This window comes from Rhipicephalus sanguineus, chromosome 2 (assembly GCF_013339695.2).
Source record: "Rhipicephalus sanguineus isolate Rsan-2018 chromosome 2, BIME_Rsan_1.4, whole genome shotgun sequence".
NCBI classification, from domain to species: Eukaryota; Metazoa; Arthropoda; class Arachnida; order Ixodida; family Ixodidae; genus Rhipicephalus; species Rhipicephalus sanguineus.
The window spans coordinates 101,469,187-101,494,064 of NC_051177.1; the positions used below are offsets into that span (position 1 = coordinate 101,469,187).

General features: G+C 45.6%; 3 protein-coding genes across 12 annotated transcripts in view; 1 reads left to right on the forward strand and 2 right to left on the reverse strand.

Annotated features, from left to right (window-relative positions):
* LOC119383463 (2-aminomuconic semialdehyde dehydrogenase) overlaps window positions 1-12,585 on the forward strand; it is a 48,471-nt gene extending 35,886 nt beyond the window's left edge. For 7 of the 10 annotated variants that reach the window (XM_049412524.1, XM_049412525.1, XM_049412519.1 and 4 more), the window contains 6 exons: window positions 238-404; window positions 6,842-6,912; window positions 7,430-7,534; window positions 8,139-8,310; window positions 11,435-11,644; window positions 12,383-12,585. In XM_049412524.1, the coding sequence (XP_049268481.1) occupies window positions 238-404; window positions 6,842-6,912; window positions 7,430-7,534; window positions 8,139-8,310; window positions 11,435-11,644; window positions 12,383-12,532 (875 nt within the window). In that variant the 3' untranslated portion in view covers window positions 12,533-12,585. The remainder of the gene's footprint in view (window positions 1-237; window positions 405-6,841; window positions 6,913-7,429; window positions 7,535-8,138; window positions 8,311-11,434; window positions 11,645-12,382) is intronic. The other 3 variants (XM_049412521.1, XM_049412522.1, XM_049412523.1) reach the window with 3 other exon arrangements.
* On the reverse strand, window positions 12,508-14,342 carry LOC125757194 (uncharacterized). Its single transcript, XM_049412526.1, has 2 exons — window positions 12,798-14,342; window positions 12,508-12,647 (listed from the first exon to the last, which is right to left on the reverse strand). The coding sequence occupies exon 1, from the start codon at window positions 14,108-14,110 to the stop codon at window positions 12,905-12,907; it is 1,206 nt and encodes a 401-aa protein (XP_049268483.1). The 5' UTR covers window positions 14,111-14,342; the 3' UTR covers window positions 12,508-12,647; window positions 12,798-12,904.
* On the reverse strand, window positions 14,341-15,825 carry LOC119383465 (ATPase family AAA domain-containing protein 5-like). Its single transcript, XM_037651592.2, has 2 exons — window positions 15,657-15,825; window positions 14,341-15,526 (listed from the first exon to the last, which is right to left on the reverse strand). Exons 1-2 carry the CDS (start codon window positions 15,670-15,672, stop codon window positions 14,424-14,426), a joined length of 1,119 nt encoding a protein of 372 aa, XP_037507520.1. The 5' UTR covers window positions 15,673-15,825; the 3' UTR covers window positions 14,341-14,423.
* Between the last annotated feature and the right edge of the window lie 9,053 nt (window positions 15,826-24,878).

Here is a 24,878-nt window from a genome sequence, read left to right on the forward strand (position 1 = left end):
TTGTTTTGCATGTTACACCCCAGAATTAAACTACAGCGTGAATTGCGCGAGATCACGCCGAAGTAAGTGCTGTGGCTTTGGCGCGAAAATTCAGAAGGCGAGTTTAGCCTTCAGCAGCTACGAAATTTACGACTGCTTGATCAATCCAAACCGATTTAACATATTTTTTAAAGACCCTTTGATTTTATACTCTGTAACAACCCTGCCGTGATGCTTCCCACCTCCTGGTGCTCGCAGGACTTCCTCCGGGCGTTGTGAACTTTGTATTCGGCTACGGCCACATCGTGGGCGATGCGCTGGTGCGCCATCCGAACACCAAGGCCATCTCATTCACCGGCAGCACCAAGACGGGCACCACTATCGCCCAAATGGCTGCGCCACACGCCAAAAAGCTCTCCCTGGAGGTCCGTGCATGGCGCTTATTTCCTTGATACTGTGTACTTTTTTTTTTCGCAAGGACGTAACAATCCTGCTGTGTGAGCGTAGGCTGTGGTCAGCGTCAGCCAATCTGCGTAGACTCCTTCGTAACGATATGATGCTTCGTAATGGAGGAATCGGAAGCCAGAGATCGTGAGTCTGCTATATAGTCTGCCAAGGAAGAGAAGTCATAGGGGTGTACCTACTACCCAGGGTTATCTCGAGGCGGTATGCATGTGCAGTACATGCATATACAGGGTGTTTTTTAAAACCCGGAAGTGTTTTATGCCGGAGTCCACCAAGACTTCAGTGACGTATTTCCGTCACGGATATGACGTTGATAAAATGGACGCTAACGGTTGAGAAAGAAACTAAGAAAAAGTTCCGCCGCCGGGAATTGAACCTACGACTTCTCGGTCCGCGACGAAACGCGCCCGGCACTCTACCGACTAAGCTAGCGACGCTTTTCTTTTTTCTTATTACAACTAAGCTAGCGAGGCAGATGCACGCCACCCGAAGAACGCGCCTTATATCTCTCAAACATTCTCTCTCGCACGGTACTCTCTGTTAGGGTATATCTGTGGCGGGGCGGGGCAGTGCCGCCGTCTGTGAGCGGTCAAGTGAAGTAATGCGTCATGACACTAACAAGCGTCGATAGGCAGCGATAGCGTTTTGATGAAAGTAAAGCACCTGAAACTTCGCAAAGTAGCGACACTCTCCTCCTCCACTCTCGTTCCTCCTCGGTCTCATTTCCTTCCCTCTGGATGGATGGATGGATGGATGCTATGAGCGTCCCCTTTATAACGGGCCGGTGACAAATGTGCCACCAGGCTCGACAAAAAAAAACTCTTTTTCCTCTTTTTTTTAAGTTGGCCTAACGCCTCTACTTTGATAAAATCTATCCTACTACAGGAAAAAAAAACGTGAATTCTCAGCCCAGTTCTCTGTCCTTTACGGCAGACTGTCCTTATTTTTTCCCACTTGTGATGTAGCAGTTGACACGCCTTTTAACGGGCCTTCGCGAGTCGGCGAACCGATCACATCCAAGGCACAGAACAATCTCAAGATGTGTCCCCACAAGTGAAGATGATAAAGAACACCATGTGATGATGACAATGTAAAGATGATAAAGTGGTGCCTGATAAATGCCCACAATATTTATTTTTGTCCTTTCTCTCTAATTTTCTGCCACCAATACTCTAACCGTTTCTTACTTATTTCAATCGCGGGTGTGTTCAGCTTTCCATTGTTGTCCCTAAAACCCAAGGCTTCATGTAGGCTCGTGCCCAAACATACACCTGGGTAGATATCTCCACATTCAATCAGCTAGAACATGCTCCGCCGTTTCCTTATCTTCCCCGCAGTATGTGCATTGTTCTTCTTTACTGAATCTCGCTTTATAGCTAAGCGTTCTAAGGCAACCCGATCTCGCTTCAAACAGTAAAGCGCTTCCCCTTGAATTATCGTAAAGTGCCTCCCTCCTTATTTCATTTTTGCCCTTTCGGTAGTTACTCAAAGCTGGTTTTTTTCTCCATGGCCGCCGTCCAGTAAATCCTCTCCACCTCTCTGACTTTTCGCTTAACGCTCTTTGTTGACATATTGCTTGCACTACCAGCCGTATATTTACTAGTGAACCGCCTAGTTCTTTTTCTCCACTGTGTGTCCACACTCTTCCTATACAAATAACGGAACACCTTAATTCTCTGCCCATCTACTCTCCTTCATATTTCTTAGCCTTTCTACGAACCTTATTTTGCTTTGAGCTTCCTTCGCCTCAAAACCTGCTCATCCCATATCAACCTTTACAGCCTCATTTGTCTTCTTCCCGTGAGCACCTAACGCGAGGCGTCCCACAGTCATTTGATTTACATCCATTCCCGATTGCACCTCTGCCCTCATGCACACCACTGAGTTCCCAAAAGTAAGCCCCGGAACCATTACACCTTTCCACAGTCCTCGAAGCACCTCGTACCTATTGTATCCCGGCCACAAAGCTCTGTGCTTCATTATTGCAGCATTCCTCTTTCCTTTTGCTGACGAGGCTCTTTCCTGTACCTCTCCTTTCCTAACGTGGCGCAAATTACCTTGCTCCTGCGTAGCAGACGGCCTTTCCGGAGCTGGGCGCGCATGCCAGGCACCGCGCTGTAAGCATTCGCACCAGCCGTCTAACTCTTTGTATCTTTTTGTTTTAAGTAATTGTTGTTTATGAGATGTTAGCGCTTTTATATAGCGCCGGCTACTCCGTTTCGCAAATAGAATTTGTGAAAATCGCGGCAATGAAAACAATTACACAAAAGAGCACCAAGTTGGTGTATCTTCTTGTAGAGCACATAATTTCTATCCTGTGGCTTATGCACATTTATTAACTGCACTTTTTGCTGTTTGATAACTTATCCTAAAATAATCTAAACGAGCGTAACCACGGCCCATAACAGCTCTGTGTAGTGCCGCATAGGGTATACAATATGTGCAGACAGCAAGGTATGTGCAGAGAATTCACAATGACTGTCAGTCCAAGCAACAGCTCAGATCTTCATTGAAAGAATAATGCACGCACGTTTGGCATGTGCTTGTCTTTCAGTGGCAAATTTAGGATTTTTTCATTAATATGATTGTTTTTTTCTTAAAATGTACGCACTCCAGCTTTGTTTATTCGAAAGAGCTGCGCCGAATCTCCGAAGTTTCGCAATCACATTTTCGATTGTCTGTCCGCGTGCATGATGCTAGGCGCACAAATCAATACCGCGAACTCGAATCAGTCCGCGCATCACATCAAGCAGAAAACGTGGCCATGTACTGTTGACAAAAAAAAAGTCGGGCCGAAAATGTCGGCTTGAAGTTCTCCCTTCCAATTCTGTGCAACCAAGTTTGTCGTTGCAACTCGGTGCGCTTACGGGACGGTATCATGAGGCGCTTTTTGCCTTCGCTAGACTAGTTCTGACATCAGAAGGCGCAGCAAGCGCCCATGGCAGCCAACAGCGACGTCGGTCTTGTGTGCAAAGTATTTCACAGCACAATGCCACAACGCGCACACAATGACAAGTGCGTATCCATAAAACACATGCGCTGTGCGCCAGCGAGTCCACGCTTCGCGAGCAAAGATGTAAACAAACGAACGCTGCGCGCGGTCCCACGTGACGGCAGTTCGCCAATACCGACGCGGCGTCAGCCTCGGAGAGGGCAGGGTAGGGAGAAAAGAGAGGAGGCGAGCTTTTAACCATGTATGTCGCTACTTTACGAAGTTTCAGGGATTATAGCACGTCCCCCCCCCCCGCCTCAATTTTCTCTTGTCGAGTACAAAAGAAAACAAGCTTCGCAATGGATGCAAAAATGAAAGTGAAGCAGGGGCGTAGCCAGAGGGGAGGGGACGGGGGGGGGGGGGTTCAAACCCCCCTCGACAATTTTATTGCGATAGAAATTACATGCACGCTCTCGGCTGATTTTTGCCATCATGCCCCGGATATTTATATGTATGTATATATATATAAAAAGGCACAAAGAAAAATAAAGCAGAAGAAAAAAATTCCGAAGCACCCGACCGGGGATTGGAACCGTCAACCCCTCGCTTCCCAGCTTGCTGCATTAGACAACCCAACCATATATGTGCCGGCGAAATAACAGCGAGCTAGTTATATACACCATTTTTGCTCGCGGTAAGCAAATCTCGGAGGAGGTTGAGCGTGTTCTCTCTCACTGAACGCTCCTAATTTTCTTTCAGTTTGAAAACTGCCCTCGAGACGCGCATGACAAAGTGGCCCTTTTCTGTACCCACTCGTGATGTGGAAGGGAAAAAAAAAAAAAACAAAGAACACCGGGCACGCCTTACATCAGACGCCCCTGTGTGGTAGGAGACACAGGGGCTCACTCCATGCACCACAGTTCAAAAGAAAAAGAAATATCTAAGAGCGTCTGATTTTCCATTGTCGACACTTGCAGACGCAACGCTCCTAATTTTCTTTCAGTGTGAAAACTGCCCTTGAGACGCGCACGACAAATTGGCCCTTTTCTGTACCCACTCGTGATGTGGAAAAAAAAAAAAAAAACGCCCATGCATTGAAACCTATAACCGCATGGGTTCCGCCATGATGGAACAAAACGAACGTTGCCAGACCCTGAGACGCTCGCTATATTTGACGGTAGTCGTCAGTTTTAATCTACCAACCTAAGCCAGCTACGCGCTGTTCAGGGAACATCAGCTGTGTTTTGATGCGTGAAGCCGTGTGTTAGTGTAGCGTTGTCTCTGCCGCTGGCCCGATTGATAACAGTTAACAGTTCCACCTGTTTGTGCATGTTTTTACTAGGCACGCCCTACCAATAATACATAACGAATAAAGTTTCTCCATTCGCTGGCACAAGGGTCACTCGACAGATCCGCAGCTCGAAGCAAAGTGCGTAGGCCGTGGTCGCGCCATGCTTCGACTTGCAATGACGAGGCACCTGTATCCACGTTCTTTTCCAGCTCACTGCTGCCGTACTTCCGCGCAGAGTGCCATACGCAGAACAATTCGATTGCAGCATGCAGCGGCGAATATGAGTGAGACGTCACCCGAAAGCTTCAATCAAAACTAAAGATACACGGCACACGAAATTTTATCGCCGTTAAAAAGACTAAAAAGAACTTCGGTCGCGCCTGTTCGGTACCTAACTTTCAGTGCTTGTCTCATCTCGTCTTGGCCGTCCGTCCTGGTTTGCACTGAAGTTTTCAGCTTGAAAGAAAAAAAGGGCTGTCACATGAAGTCGAGTGGTACGTGCCAACAGAAAACGCGCACAACGGAACACTACGACAGCTACGAGATACACGACGTAAGCGAAGTTTTAGGGGCTTTAACACGACGCGGGAAACGGCGCAATCGGCCGCAAGCCCACTCTCGAGTGCATAGTTTCTTGTCAAAGTATTCAAACTAAACACAAAACAATATCCGCGCGTTTTTAATTGTGCAAGTGCTTTTTTGGGATTGATATGTGATGGCAAGGATGACAACGTTTGAAGATGTCAGCGTCCTTGTGGTAAGTGGTCTCGCGGCCCAGCTTTTCCTCTAGAGTCAGTATATTAACTCTATGATGCAGGCACACCTAAAGTCACTGGAACGTTACCGTTAGTTCCTAAAGTCACCGTTACAGTGACTTTAGGCACACCTTGCATCAGACGCCCCCGTGTGGCAGGAAACGCAGGGGGTCACTCCACGCGGCGCAGTTTAAAAGAAAAAGAAATATCCAAGAGCATCTGATTCTCCATTAGAGAGTTTGAGAATTGGGGACCCAAGACACTCGATCACCAAGCTGGGTAGGCTGCTCTTGCGTTCGGAGGATCAGCAGAGCTTGAGAACTGGGCCAAACGCAAGCTGCATTGGCGCAAACGCACGGGGCGCCGCACGTATGGTGAAGTTAAATCATGCGAGACGCGGGCCATACAGCATCGTGGCCCGCGCGGCATCTGCGTAGTCTCGTGGTGACCCAAGACGTCTTAGGGACCCACGCTAGTTTTCGATTTTTGGGTCTTGGGCCAACGCGAGCACAGGAGCCCAAGAGTGGCTCGGGTTCTGTGCATGCGCCCTGGCGGCTCGCAAGCTCCTTGGTCCCGAAGCTTTTTGGGCTCCCAATTCTCAAACTCTATATTGTCGACACTTGCAGCGCGTTGCTAAAGCACAAAGATGTAACTGCGACAATTGTTAGTTCACGCTTGCCTTGTGCATGCCTGTGCGTTCTTTTCGGTCGTACTTTGTGCTTCAGCGGCGCGCTGCAAGTATCGAGCTGCTTCTCATTTTTCGTGTGACATTCCAATCTCTTGCTATCGCATTCATTACTTCGCCCTTGCAGCGAAACTGTGACTTTTTAAATTTTACTTGCATATATATACACGCACACATACAAACGCACACACGAACATACGTAGAGTATGGTTGAACACCCCCTCCCCCCGAAAAAAATTTCTGGCTATGCCCCTGGCATGAAGTGCCGTAATCTCACAACAGCCTGCCTTTGGTACCCAATTCTCCGGCAGTAAAGGTGGGAAGTACAGTTCTTGGAATGCAACATCAGAAGTTGTTGGCCTCGGACCATCGAAAACCTGTGTGGCCATGGCCATGAACATTAAACAATCATATGGAATAGGCCCAACTGAGCAAAGGTATGGGGCAGACTTGGCACCCCCTTTAGATGATTAGAGAAGCCGGCCGGCCCCCTGCCCCTCCTATGAGCACGCCTGTGCTTATCATTTGCATTAGACCGTTGTATGTAAGCCTTCAATGCAATCTCGAGCAATATGGCTTAGGTTTTGCTCCAGTTCCTCATCAGTTTGTAAAGGAAAGTGCCAGTAGGAGAAGTTCTTGCCAAGGGGCTACAAAGTGGGATGATGGCTTACGTTCTCACATGTTTATTATATGCTTGTTAATTTGCTGCAAAATATGTCCTTCATTCTATGCAGATGGGTGGCAAGAATGCAGCCATCGTGTTCGAGGACGCCGACCTCAAGAAGTGCATCGCCACACTTATAAAGTGCGCAGACATGTCTCTGTGTTCTTGTGCAAGAGCATTAGTGTCAGCGGAGTGGCGTCGGGTGTTCGAGTGCAATAAGAATAAATCGTACCACATATAGCGCATCATCAAATGAATCGAACAGTATATTAGGCCTGGGACAGCATAGAGGACATTAATGTGTCTAATAGATAAACGAGTCCCTCTAAAGAAAACTCCCCTCTCGTTCATATAGCACACTATGAAACATTCGATCAGCAGAACCATCATACCATATGTAGCAGCATCTGGATTGCACAAAAAATCAAACTTAGTATTTTCAACGCAGAGTGCAGTAATGTATCCAAGTTGATGTACATGTCACATTTGGGTAATGATGCAACAGTTTGAGATGATTGAGGAGCTACAATTGGCAATGCAACATGTTATGGTACCTATTGCTATATATCCTTGTGCAGAGCAAAAAAATGAATGCAGATAACAATGCCAGACCATTGCCAAGAGGCACATTCCTGTCTTCTACTTCTCCGCTCTGCAGGGCCAGCTTTCTGAACCAAGGTGAGATATGTCTCTGCACGAGCCGCATCTACGTCCACAAGAAAATCTACCAAACGTTCACGGACATGTTTGTTCAAGAAGCAAGGTAAAACTTCCTACATGATTGCAAACTAATGATAAATCAAGGTGCAGCATCTGGGAATAAAATTTGTGGAGTATGTTCCTGGCTCTGGTTCACAGCTCACATCATGGCTCACAGCTGAAACGGAATAGTATCATGCTTGCATGACTTTTACAAGTGCCTTAAGTCTTATGCAAGCACATGCATTTTTTCTCTTTACACATTATCCACGATGCTCGTGTTACATGCGCTAATTTAACACCACCCTGGGAAAGTATGTCCATCTACTCGCCCAGATTTTTACTAAGGCAAAGCCAGAAATATACGATCTCAATCAGCTAAATGATGACCAAATGCCTGCGCATCTCTCATATCCTGGCAGAATGACGCACTCTGTGCTAAACATTTTCTATGAATGACCAATGTCCTTCACAGTTTCCAAGAAGCCAGCTCTCTATGTAGGCACACAAAACTTGCAGCTCACTTAAGACACACCAACGAAATATCTCATGTTCAGGAGTCCATAAATAGGACTAAATATTCATGCGTCAATTTTCTGTGCTGCTTGGAATGATTTTACCTCAGAAGTTTGTTTCCTGCCAAACAATGCCTGAGCCCTTCACTGCAGGAAGCTGAAGGTGGGTCCACCACAGAGCGAGTCCGTCTTCATGGGTGCACTGGTCAGCAAGGAGCATCTGGAGAAGGTCAAGTTCTACATCAAGCTTGCCATGCAGGATGGCGGCAAGGTGCTCTGCGGCGGCCTCGGGGAAGAGCCAAAGTTGCCCAAAGAGAACAAGAACGTGAGTGATGATGATAAGGACCGTGTTAAAGTGCAAGAATGATTGAAGCTTCAAGTCGAAACAATTCTTCACGTGTTCCTCCCCAGGAAGCTTCGCTTCGAGTGAGAGGACACACATAAGAATGACATCCCTATCAAATACGCACCCCTCCAACATCGTCGACCATTGCGCCGTATTTCGTTGAATAGCCAATATGTAGGAAAAGATGTTGAAGGACGCTTGCAAATGCATTAGATGAAAGTTTTAACGTGATAGCATTAAAGAGCTTGTTTGCAGAAATTCCAGTGCCACTGTCGTTGGTTGTGAGCAAAAAATTGGCGTTGTTCGTGAGCAAAAAATCAAGATACACATAAAGCACAAAAATCTTCGGTGCGAAAGGGATTTGAATGAAGGCCTTCTGCATGGCAGACAAGTGTTTTACTACACAGGCATGCAAGTGATAAAAACTGCTTCGTGAAAAAACTGCTATAAGTGCATCATTTAGGGCGAGGAGTCCCGTTAACAGGTGTAATATTGCGTTGCAGCATGGTAGAATTGCACCAGGCGTGAGTGGTTGTTTAAAGGCCCACCCATTATAAATTGCTCCAGTATAATTAATCATAATCAGCAACAGCATCAACAAAGTGTGCAGTTGCGCATATTGCCTTACAAACACGTAGTGGGTACTTCATTGATTCCTAGCATGATGAATTATGCATAGGCATGCATCCTAGCAGAGTTCCAAAGGGCCAATCTCACAATCTCATGCGCACAGATATTCCTTTCCTCCCAGAACGGTCGAGGTGACCACTGAGAAGCGAAACCTGGCAAGTTAATGAGAACACTATGTGAACAGGGGCCAATCGCACTATTGCATTCTACTCTTGAAGGCAGCACTCAAGCATCCTCAAGATTCACAGCAGAGCTGTTATGGTCGATGTTTTCCGTGTGTGGTAGATAGAAAATTATCATGAACCGACATGCACTCAATGACCGTCCAAGCATTCTGTACAGATGGTTAAGAGAAGCTGAAACGTCCCCACTATCTCTGCTGTGACCCAGCCTTCCAAGACTTGGTTGAAGCAGCACCAATGTTTTTTTAAGCGTCGACATTGAAACATGTTTCTTGAAGACAATGGTTACAGGGCAGTTCAGTTTTCGCTAACTAAATTCAATAATGAACCGACCTAATTCCTTTACTAAAATGGTCCCTAATAGAGCCTTAGAAATTCATGGGGAGCGTTTTTTAAAAGCGGAGCTCTTTAAGCTTAAGGTAAGTCCAGTGGTGGCTGCAAAAACTCGGACAGGTATGTGCCACAGGAATTGGGCGAGCCCCACTACTGAAAACAGCAGGTGCAAGGGAAAAGCGAAGAAGGTGGAGGGAAAGAGTGGAGCGAAGGAGAGTGATGGAGAGCAGTGGGGAAGGAGGTTAGGGCCTGAGGTGAGAGAGAGTAATGCCTAGTAAAACGAGGAGTGCTGATGGCAAGGAGCCGGGAAGGAGGAGAGAGGCGAGCTTTAAACGAAACCTCTGCTCAGCAAAGTGAAGAGGAAGAACGAAAGGAGGAGGAGAATAAAAAAGTAAACAAAATAAAAGGTTTCATGACAAGGCGGGATTCGAACCTGGGTACCCACAGTCTTAAGGCCAGCGTCGTAAGCACTCGGCTATCCAGGCACGGTAGCAGAACACGGATTTATGGGAACCATACGGTTGCGTTGCTATGGGCAAAAGAATGAGAAAAAGAGAGACACAGAGAGAAACGGACAGACAGAAAAAGAAATAGAGAGAGAGGCTCAACTTGGCTTTCCTAGGCTTAACTGCCCCTCTCTATGTGCATGTGGCTATCTCTAGGCTAGGGTTGGCACCACCAGTGGGCCTGCCCCAATTTTTCTCATACAAATCTATTGGAGTTGGAGGAATCGGATATATTGGAGTTGATACAAATCTAATGTCATCAATATGGAATTCTTCCTATTCCCTTCGCATTGCATACTTTTTCCTACATTTAAGCGGTTCAACAAGGAGAATCTGCGTGTTTGGAACCTATAGTCGGACACAACTTGAGCAGTCTGGAGAGGCCCCGCCCACACAGCCGAAGCACGGCAGCTGATCGCCTACGCAACTAAAGATATAGTCCACTCATGCACTCAGCTGTGTTCTCCAAAGGTGGGGTCACCGGCAGACCGGCTCATGACGTCAGTCCAGACAGCGTGCCCGTTGGTGCAGGATTGTGCGCATCCACCTCTGAGGAGAAAATGCCGCAGACTTCTAAAGTTGTCTCCGACTATAAATACTGCCAGTAAATGGTCTGGGCGGAATCATTGAGCCCTTCTGCAGTAGCAAAAGCAAGCCAGTACTAGCTGCTTGGATAAGGGTACATTTATTATTAAATGTATTGGTGCATGCCTGGTTTCTATTCTGGCACAACTAACACTTTGCAAAAATCTGTGTTGGCTTACCTGCAAGGATGTTTTCCGAACGAAAACTCTCATCCGTGCTTTTCTCACTATTAAGAGCATTAACTCCTCCACATTCCAGTGAAGTACCCACCGCGGTTATGTAGTGGTTACGATGCACGATTGCCGACCTGACGGTAACGGGTTCGAATCCTGGTCGTGGCGGCTGCATATCAATGGAGGCAAAATGCTAGAGGCCCGTGTGCTTAGATTTAGGTGCACGTCAAAGAACGCCAGGTGCTCCAAATTTCTGGAGCCCTTCGTTACATAGTCTCACATAATCGTATCAAGGTTTAAGGATGTATAGCCCCCTCAATTCTTAGTATTACATTCTGGTAAAGATGCGTGAGCACCACAATGGCTTTTCAAAAGTTGCTTCAGCAATGTGAGGCCTCACAGTAAGGTCTATGGTGTAGAGAGAGAAAGGGAGAAACGAAAGAAAGGCAGGAACGAGTGTAAAGGAAAAAGTTTGTTGTTTTACCAGTCTGAAGTCAAGGCTCTTTGTCTGGAAAATATACTTGCTCGCGCGCGCTTAGTCACTATTTTGCAAAGTGCCAATTGCGTGCATGTTTGCGGCTAGCATGAAGGCTAGTGTTGCATCCAAGCAGTATTAGTGCTACTGTGTACAACAGAAATTTCATCTGTGGGTGCTATGCACCACAGAGCCACATACATCAATGTCACTTTGCAGGGTTATTTTCTGCTACCCACCGTAATCACTGACCTGCCGCACGCATCACGCTGTATCCAAGAGGAGATCTTCGGGCCAGTCACCTGCCTGACAGCCTTCGATACTGACCATGAGGTTGTTGAAAAAGTCAATGGAGTCGCGTATGGACTATGCGCCAGCATCTGGTCTAAGGACGTCTGCCGCATCCACAAGATGGCTCAGCATCTTGAGGTATCTATAGACGATCGCAGCCTACCAAGCGCTGACACAAAAGAAAAACCAAAGTTCTAGACTGGTATCAGAACTATTCTCATGGGGAGAGGCTCATTACTTGAGAAGAGCTTGGAGGCTTAGTCGAGACCCCCAGATTTCAAAGTATCTTCTTGTATTTGGGCTATGGTAGCTCACTAAGTTTTTGAATATTGCTCAGGTAGCAAATTGGGCAACATACTTTCTTGTTCACTTATTTATGCCAAAGCATGTGGTCCATTTACAACAGAAAACATAAAACCATACTATTTTTATATTTAGACATTTCCACTGGCATCACAAACTATACACATTTTACATACCAGCCAGTCCTTTTAAATGTCAACCTTGCTGCTCCAAAATGCAGAACCACAAGGAGACAGTAAGATTTTCTCTGTAACACACTTCAATCACTTAAGTCAGAGACTTGGATGGAGCAATAATATATTTACACATCTTGCAAGAGCAGACTGTTGTAAATGACAAAATACTTATTTACACATCGCAAACGCCTCTGCTAGTTAATAGGTCGCAGAGTAAATGTCACAAAAAGTAATGTGAATGTAGTGATGCATCATTTCTTTTTACATTAAAAAAGAAACTGAAATGCCATGCACATGCTCTTAAATTTGCCTAGAGCTAGAGCAGTGAGCTAATAGTATCACCGCATCTTTTTATAGGGTGAAATTTCTCTAGTTAACATACTACATTGTTTTATAGGTTGGCACCATATGGTGCAACTGCTGGATGGTGCGGCACCTGCACATGCCTTTTGGAGGGATGAAGATGTCCGGCGTTGGACGTGAAGGCACCGATGCTTCCAAGGAGTTCTATACAGAAGTGAAATCAGTCTGTCTAGACTACAGCTAAACCGTGGTGGCTGCCATATGATGCAGCACTGCAATAAAAATTTAGGCTGGACACTGCATGGTGCATTTATTTTAACAGTGTAAATAAGTCCTGCCATAAGCAAGGCTCTGTCAACCTGAAGTGAAATCAGTCTGTCTAGACTACAGCTAAACCATGGTGGCTGCCATATGATGCAGCACTGCAATAAAAATTTAGGCTGGACACTGCATGGTGCATTTATTTTAACAGTGTAAATAAGTCCTGCCATAAGCAAGGCTCTGTCAACCTATGTATAACAGCATGCAGTTATCGTCCTGTGATTAAAGCCACAACCTGCATGTTTTTACCAACTAAAGGGGTGGTGGCAAATAAATGAAGCATCTTTACAAAGTACTACGGGTGGAAACCCTTGCACAGGGCCGCAATTAAGTGACTCTGCAAGAATATTCCCGAAGAATTGAGATAATGCAGGAACCTCTGAGCTCGTTTCGCCTTAAGTTTTCTACGCTGCTTCTCACACTTGCAGATTACTTGCAGGGCACCTATGTAATCCAACACTGCACGTTTGTTCAACACTACACTCAGAGGAATCCCAGAGTCTGTGATCTGCTGGCAACATTTGCGCCAAAACCTGTTTTTCTCTGCTATCTCATAAATGTTGCACAGATTTGGAATAGAGGGGGAAACGACCATGCTCAGCTCAGGTACACAACACACTGTACCACTGAGACTAGTCTCAAGTCTGGAAGTTGCCAGTTTCACAGAGCCCATTTTTATATAAGCTAGGGCATCAGTCACAGCGGAAGGCATAGGGAGGTCTCCTACATCTACGGATGGTGCCAGTGTTTTGCCATTTCGCCATGCTTCTACACTGTCAAAAGGTAGCACGCATGAACTATTGTAGGCACATCTGTCAAGGCAACCAGAGAGGCAGTCAACAGTGCTAAAGCCATCAAACATGCCAGCAAGCTCGTAAAGACATTGTCTAATTAGGGAGGCTTGCGGATGGACTTCCCTCTTGATGCCAATGTCTGCTAAAGGCTTGCACTGGCGGGCATCACTGCTTCCTTCATCAGAAAGCCAGCTAGAGTCTAAAGCATTGCCGCTTTCCATTGCGTTCAGATCATCATCAGAATCCACTTCTTGTAGCACTGCTGCAGGAACAGTAGACAGTGGAAGCACATCGGTCAAACAGAGGTGAGTTATGTCCAAACCCAGATCTTCAAACCTGCGCTGAGTGATTACGCGTGTATCCAGTGCCTTCGAGTGAAGCAGCTCGTTGAGGTCTTCTCCAACTGGCACAGCCTCAGCACGGAAGGCATGCTTGGCATGTTGCCCCAGCATATGCAATGCAGTATCAAGTTGCAGCTGTAGTACACATTTCCTCACATCACAATGGTAATACTGCAGCAAGAAACTAACGTTTTCATTAAATGGCAAACTCAGAGCTTCAGCTTTGAAGATGTGCATAGCCAGTTTAGAAACTTCTTCTGGTATTGGATGGGCAAATTCAGCCAGTGGACAACTGCTGGGAAGCTTCGTCCTTATCTGCGGAAGATTCCTGGTGGCTGTGAAGATCACAGGCTTTTTGGTAGTCATCAGAACAGACTCCACAGCACTCCAGAAGCCATCGTCTTGCTCAAAGATGGTATCGACATCATCAAATAATATGATTGTATGGCTTGAGAACTTCAATGTTGACGAATCTTGTTGTGAAGGCTTCTTGATAAAAGATGCCTTCTGCAGTGGATTTTCTTTGGTTGATTTCTCTACCTTTTGTTTCTTTACAGGCACCTTGGTTGGTTCAGGTAAATGCTGCTTTTGTGCAGGTTTTTTTGCTGCAAGCACCACGACAATGTCATCATCATCTTCAGATGATGTGCTGCACACTCTCTTTACCTTTCGTTTTGCCTCAACAGCCTTTCCTCTTTGTACCTCTAGTTTCAGGGTTCTTCGTGCCTTTCATTTTTGAAACCGCACTAACAACTTGAAGATCATTATCAGAAGCATCAGATGAATGCAGCTCCTTTAACGAACCTTTGCTACGGATACACCGTTTTTGTTGCTTCTTCAAGTACTGGGCCTCTTTCACTGCAGCCAAGTCTGCATCTTTTTTTAACGGTGGTGTTGAAAAGTATCCAAGTAATGTCCCTTTGGGACTAGTTTTAGCTGCAGGTTTGGAAGCACTCGATGCACAAGACACCTTTGGTGTCTCTTTCGCACTGTTTTTTGCAGAAAAGTAACTATCCAAGGGTCCCTTGCTAGACTTCTTTGCGGTGGTCTCAGCAACCACCTTCACCGTCTTTTCTTGACTTTTTGCAACAGCCTTCTCAAACATCTGCTGCAGTGGGCCGACGCTCTTCGTCTTGTTTTGAACCTTCGCTTTGTTCGTGCTAGCGGGAGTACTTGGTGCTGCAAGAGCTGCAAATGATAGTCTGCTACCTTCCACGTGATGGGACTGCGTAGCTTCATGCAGTTCAGCCAGGATTTTCTTGCCCGGTCTCTCGCTCGATGCGTGCACTTCAAGCACCTTGAAGCCTAGTTCTTCCGCAAGGTAGTAAACGGAGCTAGTTTTTCCGACGCCAGGAGGGCCCGCAAGCAAGTAGCAATTACTCAGACCCTCCGTCGAATCTTCGGATTCACTCAACGAATGTCGCGAGTTGGATCGTTCCGCGTTTGAAGACTTGTTTTTCCACTGCAACAGCCAAGACCGCAGCTCTGCAATCGTCGAGTCGTTACCGACGAAGGGGCACGATTTGGAAGGTTTGTATTTGTCCGTCCAAGCTTGGCTTCCCAGACGGCATTCCTGTTGTGCCGGCGTGTCGGCTTGTATAACTCCTTCATTTTCCCCGGCTGCTTTTGAAGAAGCCATAGCCAACTTCGTGCCTCGGCGGCGTGCTGGCCGGTGGCCGCTGGCTTCTCGGAACACTTCGCCATACTGCCTGCCCTTTTCGTCGGACGAGGCATCCCTCGGCTTTCTTGGCCGCAGCGATCTGACGCGATCGCCTCCGTTATCTGCAAAAAGCGTGCAGGATAGAAGCGAGGTGAGACAATGTAGAATGTACGTGATTACTTCAGTACAGCGGGGGAAAAAGGGCGCGGTAACCGGACAAGGTATGCGAATAAATATGGGCTTCAGGCGTACCTTGCGTAGTCGGCATTGTGACTTCTCAGTTTTCCTTCCGTAGACGGATGGTACACCATTCGATACCAGGGAACCACCTACACAGCAGGTCGCTGTCGGAAATGTTACATTTCCACATTTTCCAGTTCAATCACGGTCACAAACACTTTCCCGCCACAACAGCGTAGACTCCAGCTAGAATGGGGCAGTGGGCTCACTGCCGTATCCCTGCGCCGCGCCGCCGCGGCCCTCTCCGCGTCGACAGCTTGAGCGCCCGCCAGGGGCGCTGCCGCCAGTTTCACCTGAAAACTCTTGCGGGGTGTGGAGCGCGTCCCCCTTGGTCGGACATGCGTTTCGCCGGAGTAAGGGCTCTCTCGCGAACAATAGATGACGTCACTGCTACGTCACTCACGTGTGACGTCACTTGAAGACTTTCTTTCCCTAAGTTAGTTTTGACTTTTCCCCGTGTCGCCACGGAGTGCCTAGTATGTCACGTGCTTGATGAATTTCGTCCCTAGTGTCCTAGTGTCATCTTCACCTCCGCCGGCGGTCTCCGCGCACGTGTCACGAAGTGTCGTCGGTGTCGTCAAGTAGCCGCAAAAGTCAATACTCCCATGAAATGCGACGTTTGTGGCGTTGGCCTGTCTTCACTGGAAAAATATGTGGAGCATCACATCGCAGCGCACAAATTCGCCGCCGACTACGTGCAGCAGGCGTTCCACAAAGATAAAGGTGAGTACCCATCCTGTTTTCAGTTTATAGTTGTTGGAAAAGACAGTGTCAGTGCATTTTTATCATCTTTTGTGGTGAGGCTGTACAGCACATGACCGCTTCCACGTGCATTCACTGTGCCAGCTAGTTATAATTCGCATGTGCTTGTCGCGTAGAAAAAAAAAAGAAAACAAGTATGCACAGAGGCACTAATTTTCACAATTTGCTCGATCACACTGCCGCTTGCGTCGCTTTTTTGTTTTCCCTCTAAAAACAAAGCAGAGCAAATATGTCCGGTGGATACATGATGTGTTGAAACAGGTGAGCGCACAAGACAGGGACAGTGAAAACGACACATAGAGCGCTACTTCCAACTAACATTTAATGCACTACACTCATCACGTGGTAACATCGAGTGCTTCAGAACAAGACTATAAAAAAAATGTATTTTTTTTTCTTCCTTACGCTCTTTTTCTCGCTAAAGATTACAGGCGGTAACGTGCCCATGGAAACAGGGCGACAAAGCGAAAAAACCCTTGATACCATACAGAAGTTTTTGACCGAGCTCATGAATGCGTTATCAACGGCAAAAACGGCTGTGTGATAAATGCGACATGAGATGAACATGGGTTTTAACAAAAAGCGGGTCATCCAAATGAAGAAACAATGATGCGGCTGAACAAAGGAGGCTGTAAAAAGGTATTAAAAATGGCCTTGAAAAGGTTAACACTTAAAAAGTGAGAACAACAATAAAAGTTTTGCAAAAACGCAGACTCTTTCTTCGAGAGTGACACAGCTGGGTCCGAGCTGTTACATGATGCATCATATATTTCTCGAGCTATGACAGCCTGGTCAAGAAAGGGGGTACAACCGCAAGCTGCACAGTGTAAGGCCATGTTGCCGTCAGACTTTTAAATTGTTGGCGTGTTCACGCAAGCGATCGTTAATACATTGGCCAGTTTGGCCGATGTAAACACATCCACAAGAGAGCGGAATCTTATACACGATGCCGCATTTGCAAGACAAAAACTGCGTGGTGTGCTTCTTGCAGCATGTCAGGCTTTTCACTGTTCACGTTTACACGCTTGCACAGGCCTCCAAAGTTTGTTGTGGGCGGTAAACACTACACTGACTCCTGCGCACCCTGCAGCCTTCTTAATCCTATGTGACACTTGGTGCACATATGGGATAACAGCAGTTTTTGTCCCATCTCTGTTTTTTGGAGGCACATCACTGGTTTTCTTGAGTCTGTGCAACAAGGTCTCCGCAAGGTCACACAAAACTCTGGAAAACGTGTGCTCTCGAAGAAAGATTTTGTGTTTTTGCAAAACCTGTTGACTTTTATTGTTCTTACTTTTTAAGTTTTAACCTTTTAAAGGCCTTTTTTAATACCTTTTGATGACCTCCGCTGTTAAGCCGTACACTTTGTTTCTTCATTTGTACGACCCATTTTTGTTAAAACCCGTGTTCATCTCATGTCACATTATCACCCGGTCGTTTTTGCCGTTGATAACACATTCGTAAGCTCGGTCAAAAACTTATGCTTCAGAAGTTGTTCAGAAAGAATATCAGTGCACTGAATGAGATGAAGGGTAACTGAAGGACTTAATTTATTTTGTGAAGCAGAGAGAGTGAGGGAGCAAAATAAAACATTTGACATTAATCTATCAGGGGCGTAGCCAGAAATTTTTTTGGGGGGGAGTTCAACCATAGTTTATGTATGTTCGTGTGTGCGTTTGTATGTGTGCGTGCCTATATACGCAAGCAAAATTGAAAAAATTTCGGGGGGGGGGGGGGGGGGTTTGAACCTCCCCAACCCCCCCCTTGGCTACGCCCCTGTAATCTATGTCTAAGGCCTTTGAACTATTTTCGTTGGTTTAATGTCTCTCTCTGATACTATGTTGTATTTGTATTACAGAATTCAGTGAATGGAAAGCTCAGGAAGAGGCGAATGAGAACTGTTGGTTTATTCTTCACACGGCTCCCAAAAAGCTGGCCAGTGGGGAAACGAGGAGCCACTACTACTCTAATAGATCAGGAGTGGCTAGGCCAAAGGAAGGTCATGGTAATCGTCCAGAAAAAAGTCAGGGTACCTGCAAGTCCGGTAAGATATGTCTTTCATTTATTACTGTGACGAAGAAGGAGAACACTCAGAGCCCGGCACCTGAAGATATCACCATAAATGTAAGGTACCAAAGAAAGCATTATGGCCATAAAGCAGAAATTCAGCACTTGAGGATGAGTGACAAAGAAAAGGCCAACGGGGTTAACCAACGTAGCAGAGGACCTGGAGCGTGGTGTGCCCATGAAAACCATATTGAATAATATAAGAACATCTGTTGGGGGCATGTAAGCTGAGGCCAGCACATTGGCAGAACGCATAACTCTGCATAACATCAAACGGCAGTTTCACATTGCTGCTCCTGAACAGTGTCACACCAATGATGCTGTCAGTGTAGATATGTGGGTGAAAGCAATGTAAGACAAAGGTGAAACACTTGTCTGTCTGTATAAGGCACAAGGTGCAGTGGACCCAACTGGTACTTTTGGTGCAACAGATTTTGCCCTTGCTTTGATGACAGAGCCACAAAAAGAGCTGTTAGAAGAATTGGGCACGAGCACTGTGTGTCTTGACTCAACACATGGAACTACAGGGTAACAGTTTGAGCTGACCACTCTTCTAGTGCTAGATGAAGTGGGATAAGGTATACCTATAGCCTATTTCATCTGCAACAGATGAATGAGGAAAACTTGGCAGCTTTTTCAGGTCTCTTGAGTGTGCCATCAACGAAAAAGTGGCTGCCTAAGACATTTATGTCTGATGACGCCTCACAATTTACAAGGCATGGTCGTCAGTTATGGGTGTCCCTCAGCAGAAACTTCTCTGCACCTGGCATGTGGATAGGAATTGGCAGAAGAAGATACATGAGTTTGTAGAAAAACAACTGAGGCCAGACGTGTACCACAATGCGCGACTCCTTTTAGAGTTCCTTGACCAGCAAGAATTTGAAAAGTATCTGTATCTTCAATCATTCCTTGACACTGAGGAAGAAAAACTGAGGGATTTTCTGAAGTACTTCAAGGACAACTATGCAGTTAGACCTCAAGAGCGGGCCTACTGCTTTAGGACGAGGGCAGGTATCAACACCAACATGCACCTTGAGAGCATGCACAGGACGATGAAGCACAGCATGCTGGAGGGAAGAAGAATAAGCGTGTTGATAAACTAATTTCTGCACTCATGGACTTGACATATCATTTTTTGATGAAGAGGGCAATCCAGATGATCAAAGGGCAAGAAGTTGAGTGCAGTTGAAAGGTACCACAGATCTGGCACTGAAATGGCAGGTTGTGCCAAATTAAACGAAGACGGCACGTAGGACTGTGCCATCTCAGTCTACTAAAGGGCACTCTTATACAGTGACAAAAGTCGGGGATGCTGCTTGCTGTCCCTTGAGATGCAATGAATGTGCAGTGTGTGCGCACCATGATACACTTCAAAGTGTGCAAGCACATTCACTGTGTGGTCATTGCTAACACATTGTCAAGCACTGACAATGACGACTATGAGAGCCCACCTGAAACAGTAACTGAAACGAGTCGGGCATTGCACATAGTGCAAAGCATTGCAAAGCTGGAGGCGGCCACAACAGTGCCGAGCCAAAAGTCATGGATCGATCTCGGCCGCGGCGGTCACATTTCGATGGAGGCGAAATGGTAGAAGCCCGGGTACGTACGATGGCAGTGCACGTTAAAGAACACCAGATGGTCAAAATTTCCAGGAGCCCTCGACTACAGCGTGCCTTTACCTACCTCATGGTTTTGGCACGTAAAACCCCAGAAATTATTATTATTATATTGCCAATGATGACCACATGCCTCAACAAATATGAAAAGTACTATGTGTTGATGTTGGCACTGGACCGAGGTTTCCACTAAATATAAAATTTAAGTCACTCATATGTCTCATCTGCTCTATCTGACACAACTGCTGCTGTAATTAATAATTGACTGGAATGCAAAGTGTTCGATTGGTGAATGTGCTGACCTGCCCATTTCTCACTTATGATTTCTCATTTCAGATATTGTATTACTGATTGTAGAGGTGTTAAATGACATTGATTTCCCAAAGCTATGGAGGAACCAAACCAGCATTTTAATAAAGCCTTATTGTCAAAGCTTAACCTGGTTGTGTCTTCCTGTGTTGATAATGCATACTTGTGCACGCGGTTTCTGCACTACATTCATTACAGTAATGCAATGCAGTTTCATTTCAAGCCACGAGGACAGAGTCAGAATCGATTTAGATCTGTTTCTTTCTTTATGAATGCTTAGATTATTATTGTTGTTGTTATTATTATTATTATTATTATTATTATTGCAGCGGTATTTGCACACGTTTTCTGGCTACGGCGCGAATCCTTTATTACAGAGGAGAGCTCGATCAACATCGACATCGTCTGCAATGGCGGATTGTTTATTTGCAATTTGCAGCGTTTGCGCGATGTAAATTGTTCTTTCGCTAGTTTCTTGTACGCGGTAATGTTAACATTAACGCTCGCTATCGAGTTTAGGGTATGTTTTCTCACACGTGAAGGTGTGGTGCCTTTTTCACCCGTGGATATTCGTACTCGACTCCGCTCGCCTACCACAGCAGGTGAGGTCATTGGTAAGATACACGTTCCGATGCAACTTCCAATTCAACATTGTGCTTTGTCTGAGTGTCATGCTCTGCGCTTTCGATAGGTATCGAGCTCTTGATCGTTAACTTGCGCTAGATGTGGTATCGAGCCAGTCGAGCTCTGAAAATTCATTTCCGATGATCTGGACACGATCGTGAACGTGCATGAACGCGCGGGTACCACACAAAATATAAGCTAAAGCTGTGCAGCAAATTCAGATGTACTAGGTATTGCCGCGAACAAATATTGCTTTGCTAATGGGCGTCGATGACTGCCCAGCCCCCCCCCCCCTCTTTTTTTTTTTGTACATACATGTAAACCGTGATTTCAATTTGACAGCTTTGCTTTGAAGGCGCTTTTAGTGCTATAATGGAAGCGATAGCTTGCTTTTGATGACCTCTGCGCTGTCAGTGCATCAGGACATTGCATTATTGATAAGACAGAATTGTTCACGTCCAGCACCCCTCGCAACGTAAAGCTTTTGAAGATTCTTGCGCTACACTTGCTCGTTTTCACGAAAGGGGGTGTTTTTGGAAGAGTTCAAGCACCCTTGACCCTAAAGACGCTGATTTCTTCTTATCAGTGCTAGAGTTACTGACTACGCTACCTAAAGGTAGCATATGCAGTAACTAATCAGTGCCTGCCAGCAGCGCACCAATTGAGGGTGTGTTCTGTATAACTTCGTGCAAGAAAAAAAAATCAGAACTAAACGCACAGTAGAACTTGCTACAACTGAGCTGCAAGTCGGGTTGAACTTTCGATTCAAGTGCGAGCTTTCATTCGACTACATTAAACCCTTTCAGACGCGATCTATGAAGAACTGCCTGTAATTCGTCAGAGTTGCACATTATCTCAAGGGACTCGACGTTGCAACAAAAATATGTCATGTATGTGCTTTATAGTAACTAATCTTGATTAAACTGCAATTGCATTGAACCTGAAGTCATTCATGTTCTGCTTTTTGCAAAAATAGAATGAAATCTCAGGCTAGAAATATAGTACTAATTTTTCTTTTTTTGGTTATGATCATTTCGAGCAAAGATAAATTATACTTTTAGGTGACTTGGAAAAGCGGAACATCAAACATGGTAGTGCCTTCTGCTAATTGACTATATTTAACAGTACACTGCAAAATGAAGTTGAAAACAGATCTATTACACAGGAGGTTCAATTTATCCACTCTTACATGTATCTTGTTCTTTCTTAGCCACTAGTCAACACGACTAGCAAAAACATGTGATGTAGACAGTTGTATACAAAGCGTCTCAAACAGTTATAGAAAGAATGGTGTGCTAAAAGCTGCAGCAAGACAGAGTACGACTGCGAAACTGCAGTCGTAAGTGCCGCCGCTTTAGGTTTACAGGTTGATCCATCCACGGCTTGGATGTAGACCATACTTAGAAACTAACTCGCATGATACCGTTGTCACATGGTGCACTGCTGATCGCAATTAGGCCCAATCAGGGTGAAATTTCTCAACAGTGATTGACTCGTTTCTGCAACTTGCATACAGTAAATAATCACAGTAGAGAAATTCTACCCAGTCAGGTCCTATCGTGATCAAAATTGACAGTATGACACCCATAATACATATTTGTCTGGGAGGCCAACTTTTGGATATACAGGTCTTACTAGAAAAGAAAAACTAGATACATTGTTCGATAGCAGCCTATTAACATGTTGGCTCACGCACTTTTTCAAGCACATTCAAGACGTGGCATGAAACTCTTGCTAAACTCTTCTCACTCAGTTTGTATCGATCAGCTTATTTGCCATGTTATATACAAACAGATGCGGTCACCTATAGTGCACACTATGGGCTCACTTTCTTGAGCTAAATTTTCGTGACGTACAGCTGACACTTAGAAACACCATGTGGCTCTCTTGTTTGCAGTTCATCCGCCTTGGTGCAGTTGGCCTGCCTTGCAAACTCATAAACGGCATTGTGTGTTGCTGCCATGTCTTCCTTTACTTTCTCTCAGTAGCATGAACGAACTATCCGCACCCGTTTTGTCTGCACTACAACGGAGATGCCTCAACTTCAGCCTATGTTAACCCCCACTGCCTTCAGGAACTATGTCAACAATGCCAGCCTATGTGCTGCTGGGCCTCATAACATAAGCTTGCTCAGTGGCACAAACTGTCCATATTACTTTTGCCCCATAAAAGAACAATGGCAACTTGCCATTCTCAGTGGTCCGTAATTGGGAAGCACTCCAGATCTACAAACACTATGAATGTGGGGGCTGTTGACTGCTCAGAAAATGACTCGTTTATAACATGCGGAGTTTTGCACTACATAGAAAGGGTTATGAATGTAAAAATGGCCATCCACTCCCATTTGTTGCACAAAGCTACGATAAAATTCATATGGATTTCTCATAAAGAACAGCATTTTAGTTGGCGAAAAATTTGACATGGTCCACAGTTTGAACTCGAGAACGACTTTTTTTTCGGGTGGTCGCTCTACCATTTAAGCTAACCAGTATGCTAGTAATCAAAGTGCGAGGGCAAATTCAGTTTGAAGCGCATGGACACTGAATATGACAAATGAGTTCTGTGGAAAGCACAGTAGGTATAAGTAGCTTATAACCAGCTGCAAGTAATGTTTTTTCTTTCAAGTTTGATTTTCATAAATAGATATTAACGCAGAATCTTCTGCTAAAAGCTGCTGCACGTTTCCACAGGACCCATTTTGCCACATTCTGTGTGCTTTGACTTTTCAACTAATTGGCCCTTACACTGCCCATTGCTAGCCTACTGGCTATCTCAGTTGTAGAGAAACAGCCCTGGAAAGGTGTTGGTTCCAGGCTTGAGCCCAGGAACAGTACGAATTTTTTGTCTTCCTTTCTGAGAAATCAGTATGGATTTCCTGGTAGCCTTGTACAAAACAGGTGGATGGCCATTTTTCAATCAAAATAACTTGTTCTCTACACAGATGATGTATGCGAACACAACTGTGATGCCTTGAATCATGTCTGGACGAGCTGGGCTTGGAGCATGTAGCCAAATGTGATGGTAGGAGCTCCAAGTGAATGTTCTCAAATGTTCATTGTTCCAGTGCTCCCGAACGAGGAAAAAGCTGGGACACAGCACTGTGTGCCTTGGCTTCTTTCCTCGCACTGTGACATAATGAAGTAGTACCAACTAGCCCAGTTCATTGCGCTCTAAAATGTGTTTAGCTACTTGTGATGCCGTTCAGACCAATCTGCTTGGACATTCACAGGTAGCAATAGAACAAGGGCTGCCGAGATAGCAAAGCCATAATGCAAGGCCTGCGCGTGCACATCTGAGCTTGCAGAGATAGTGTCCTGCATAGGTCACTTGCTATGAATGTGCAATAAAGGCAAATTTTTGGGGCAATAAAGGTGTGATGACATATGCAAATTTCTACATTTATTTGCTGCAATACAGAAGTTCTCGATTTGTTCGAGTAGTGATTAGCTTTATGAAAGATAATTAATGCAAGGTCATGCTATATGTATTACTTCCATTGAAAGACCCTGTGGCACAATCTTGCATCTCGCAGGACTTCGCGGCGCTTTTGTGTTGCAGTGGCTGCACTTCAGCAGCCTGTAGCAGATACCCAGCTCGCTGTGCCATGTGACTTCACTCCAGGTCTGAATCACGGGCAAGAGAACATGACGATTTTGGCCAGCTGATCGATCCCTTGGCCTCTGTGCACATGGTACCCATCAATTGCTAGGCGCACGTCGTGGCTCTTTCGAGGAATTGAGAAACCGATGCTGTAGGAACAAAAAAAATTAGTGCAGTTAGGAAAATGTGATGCATTGAGACAAGAAGAACTTGCGATCAACTGAAGTCCTACTAAAAAAAGAAAGGGAATGAA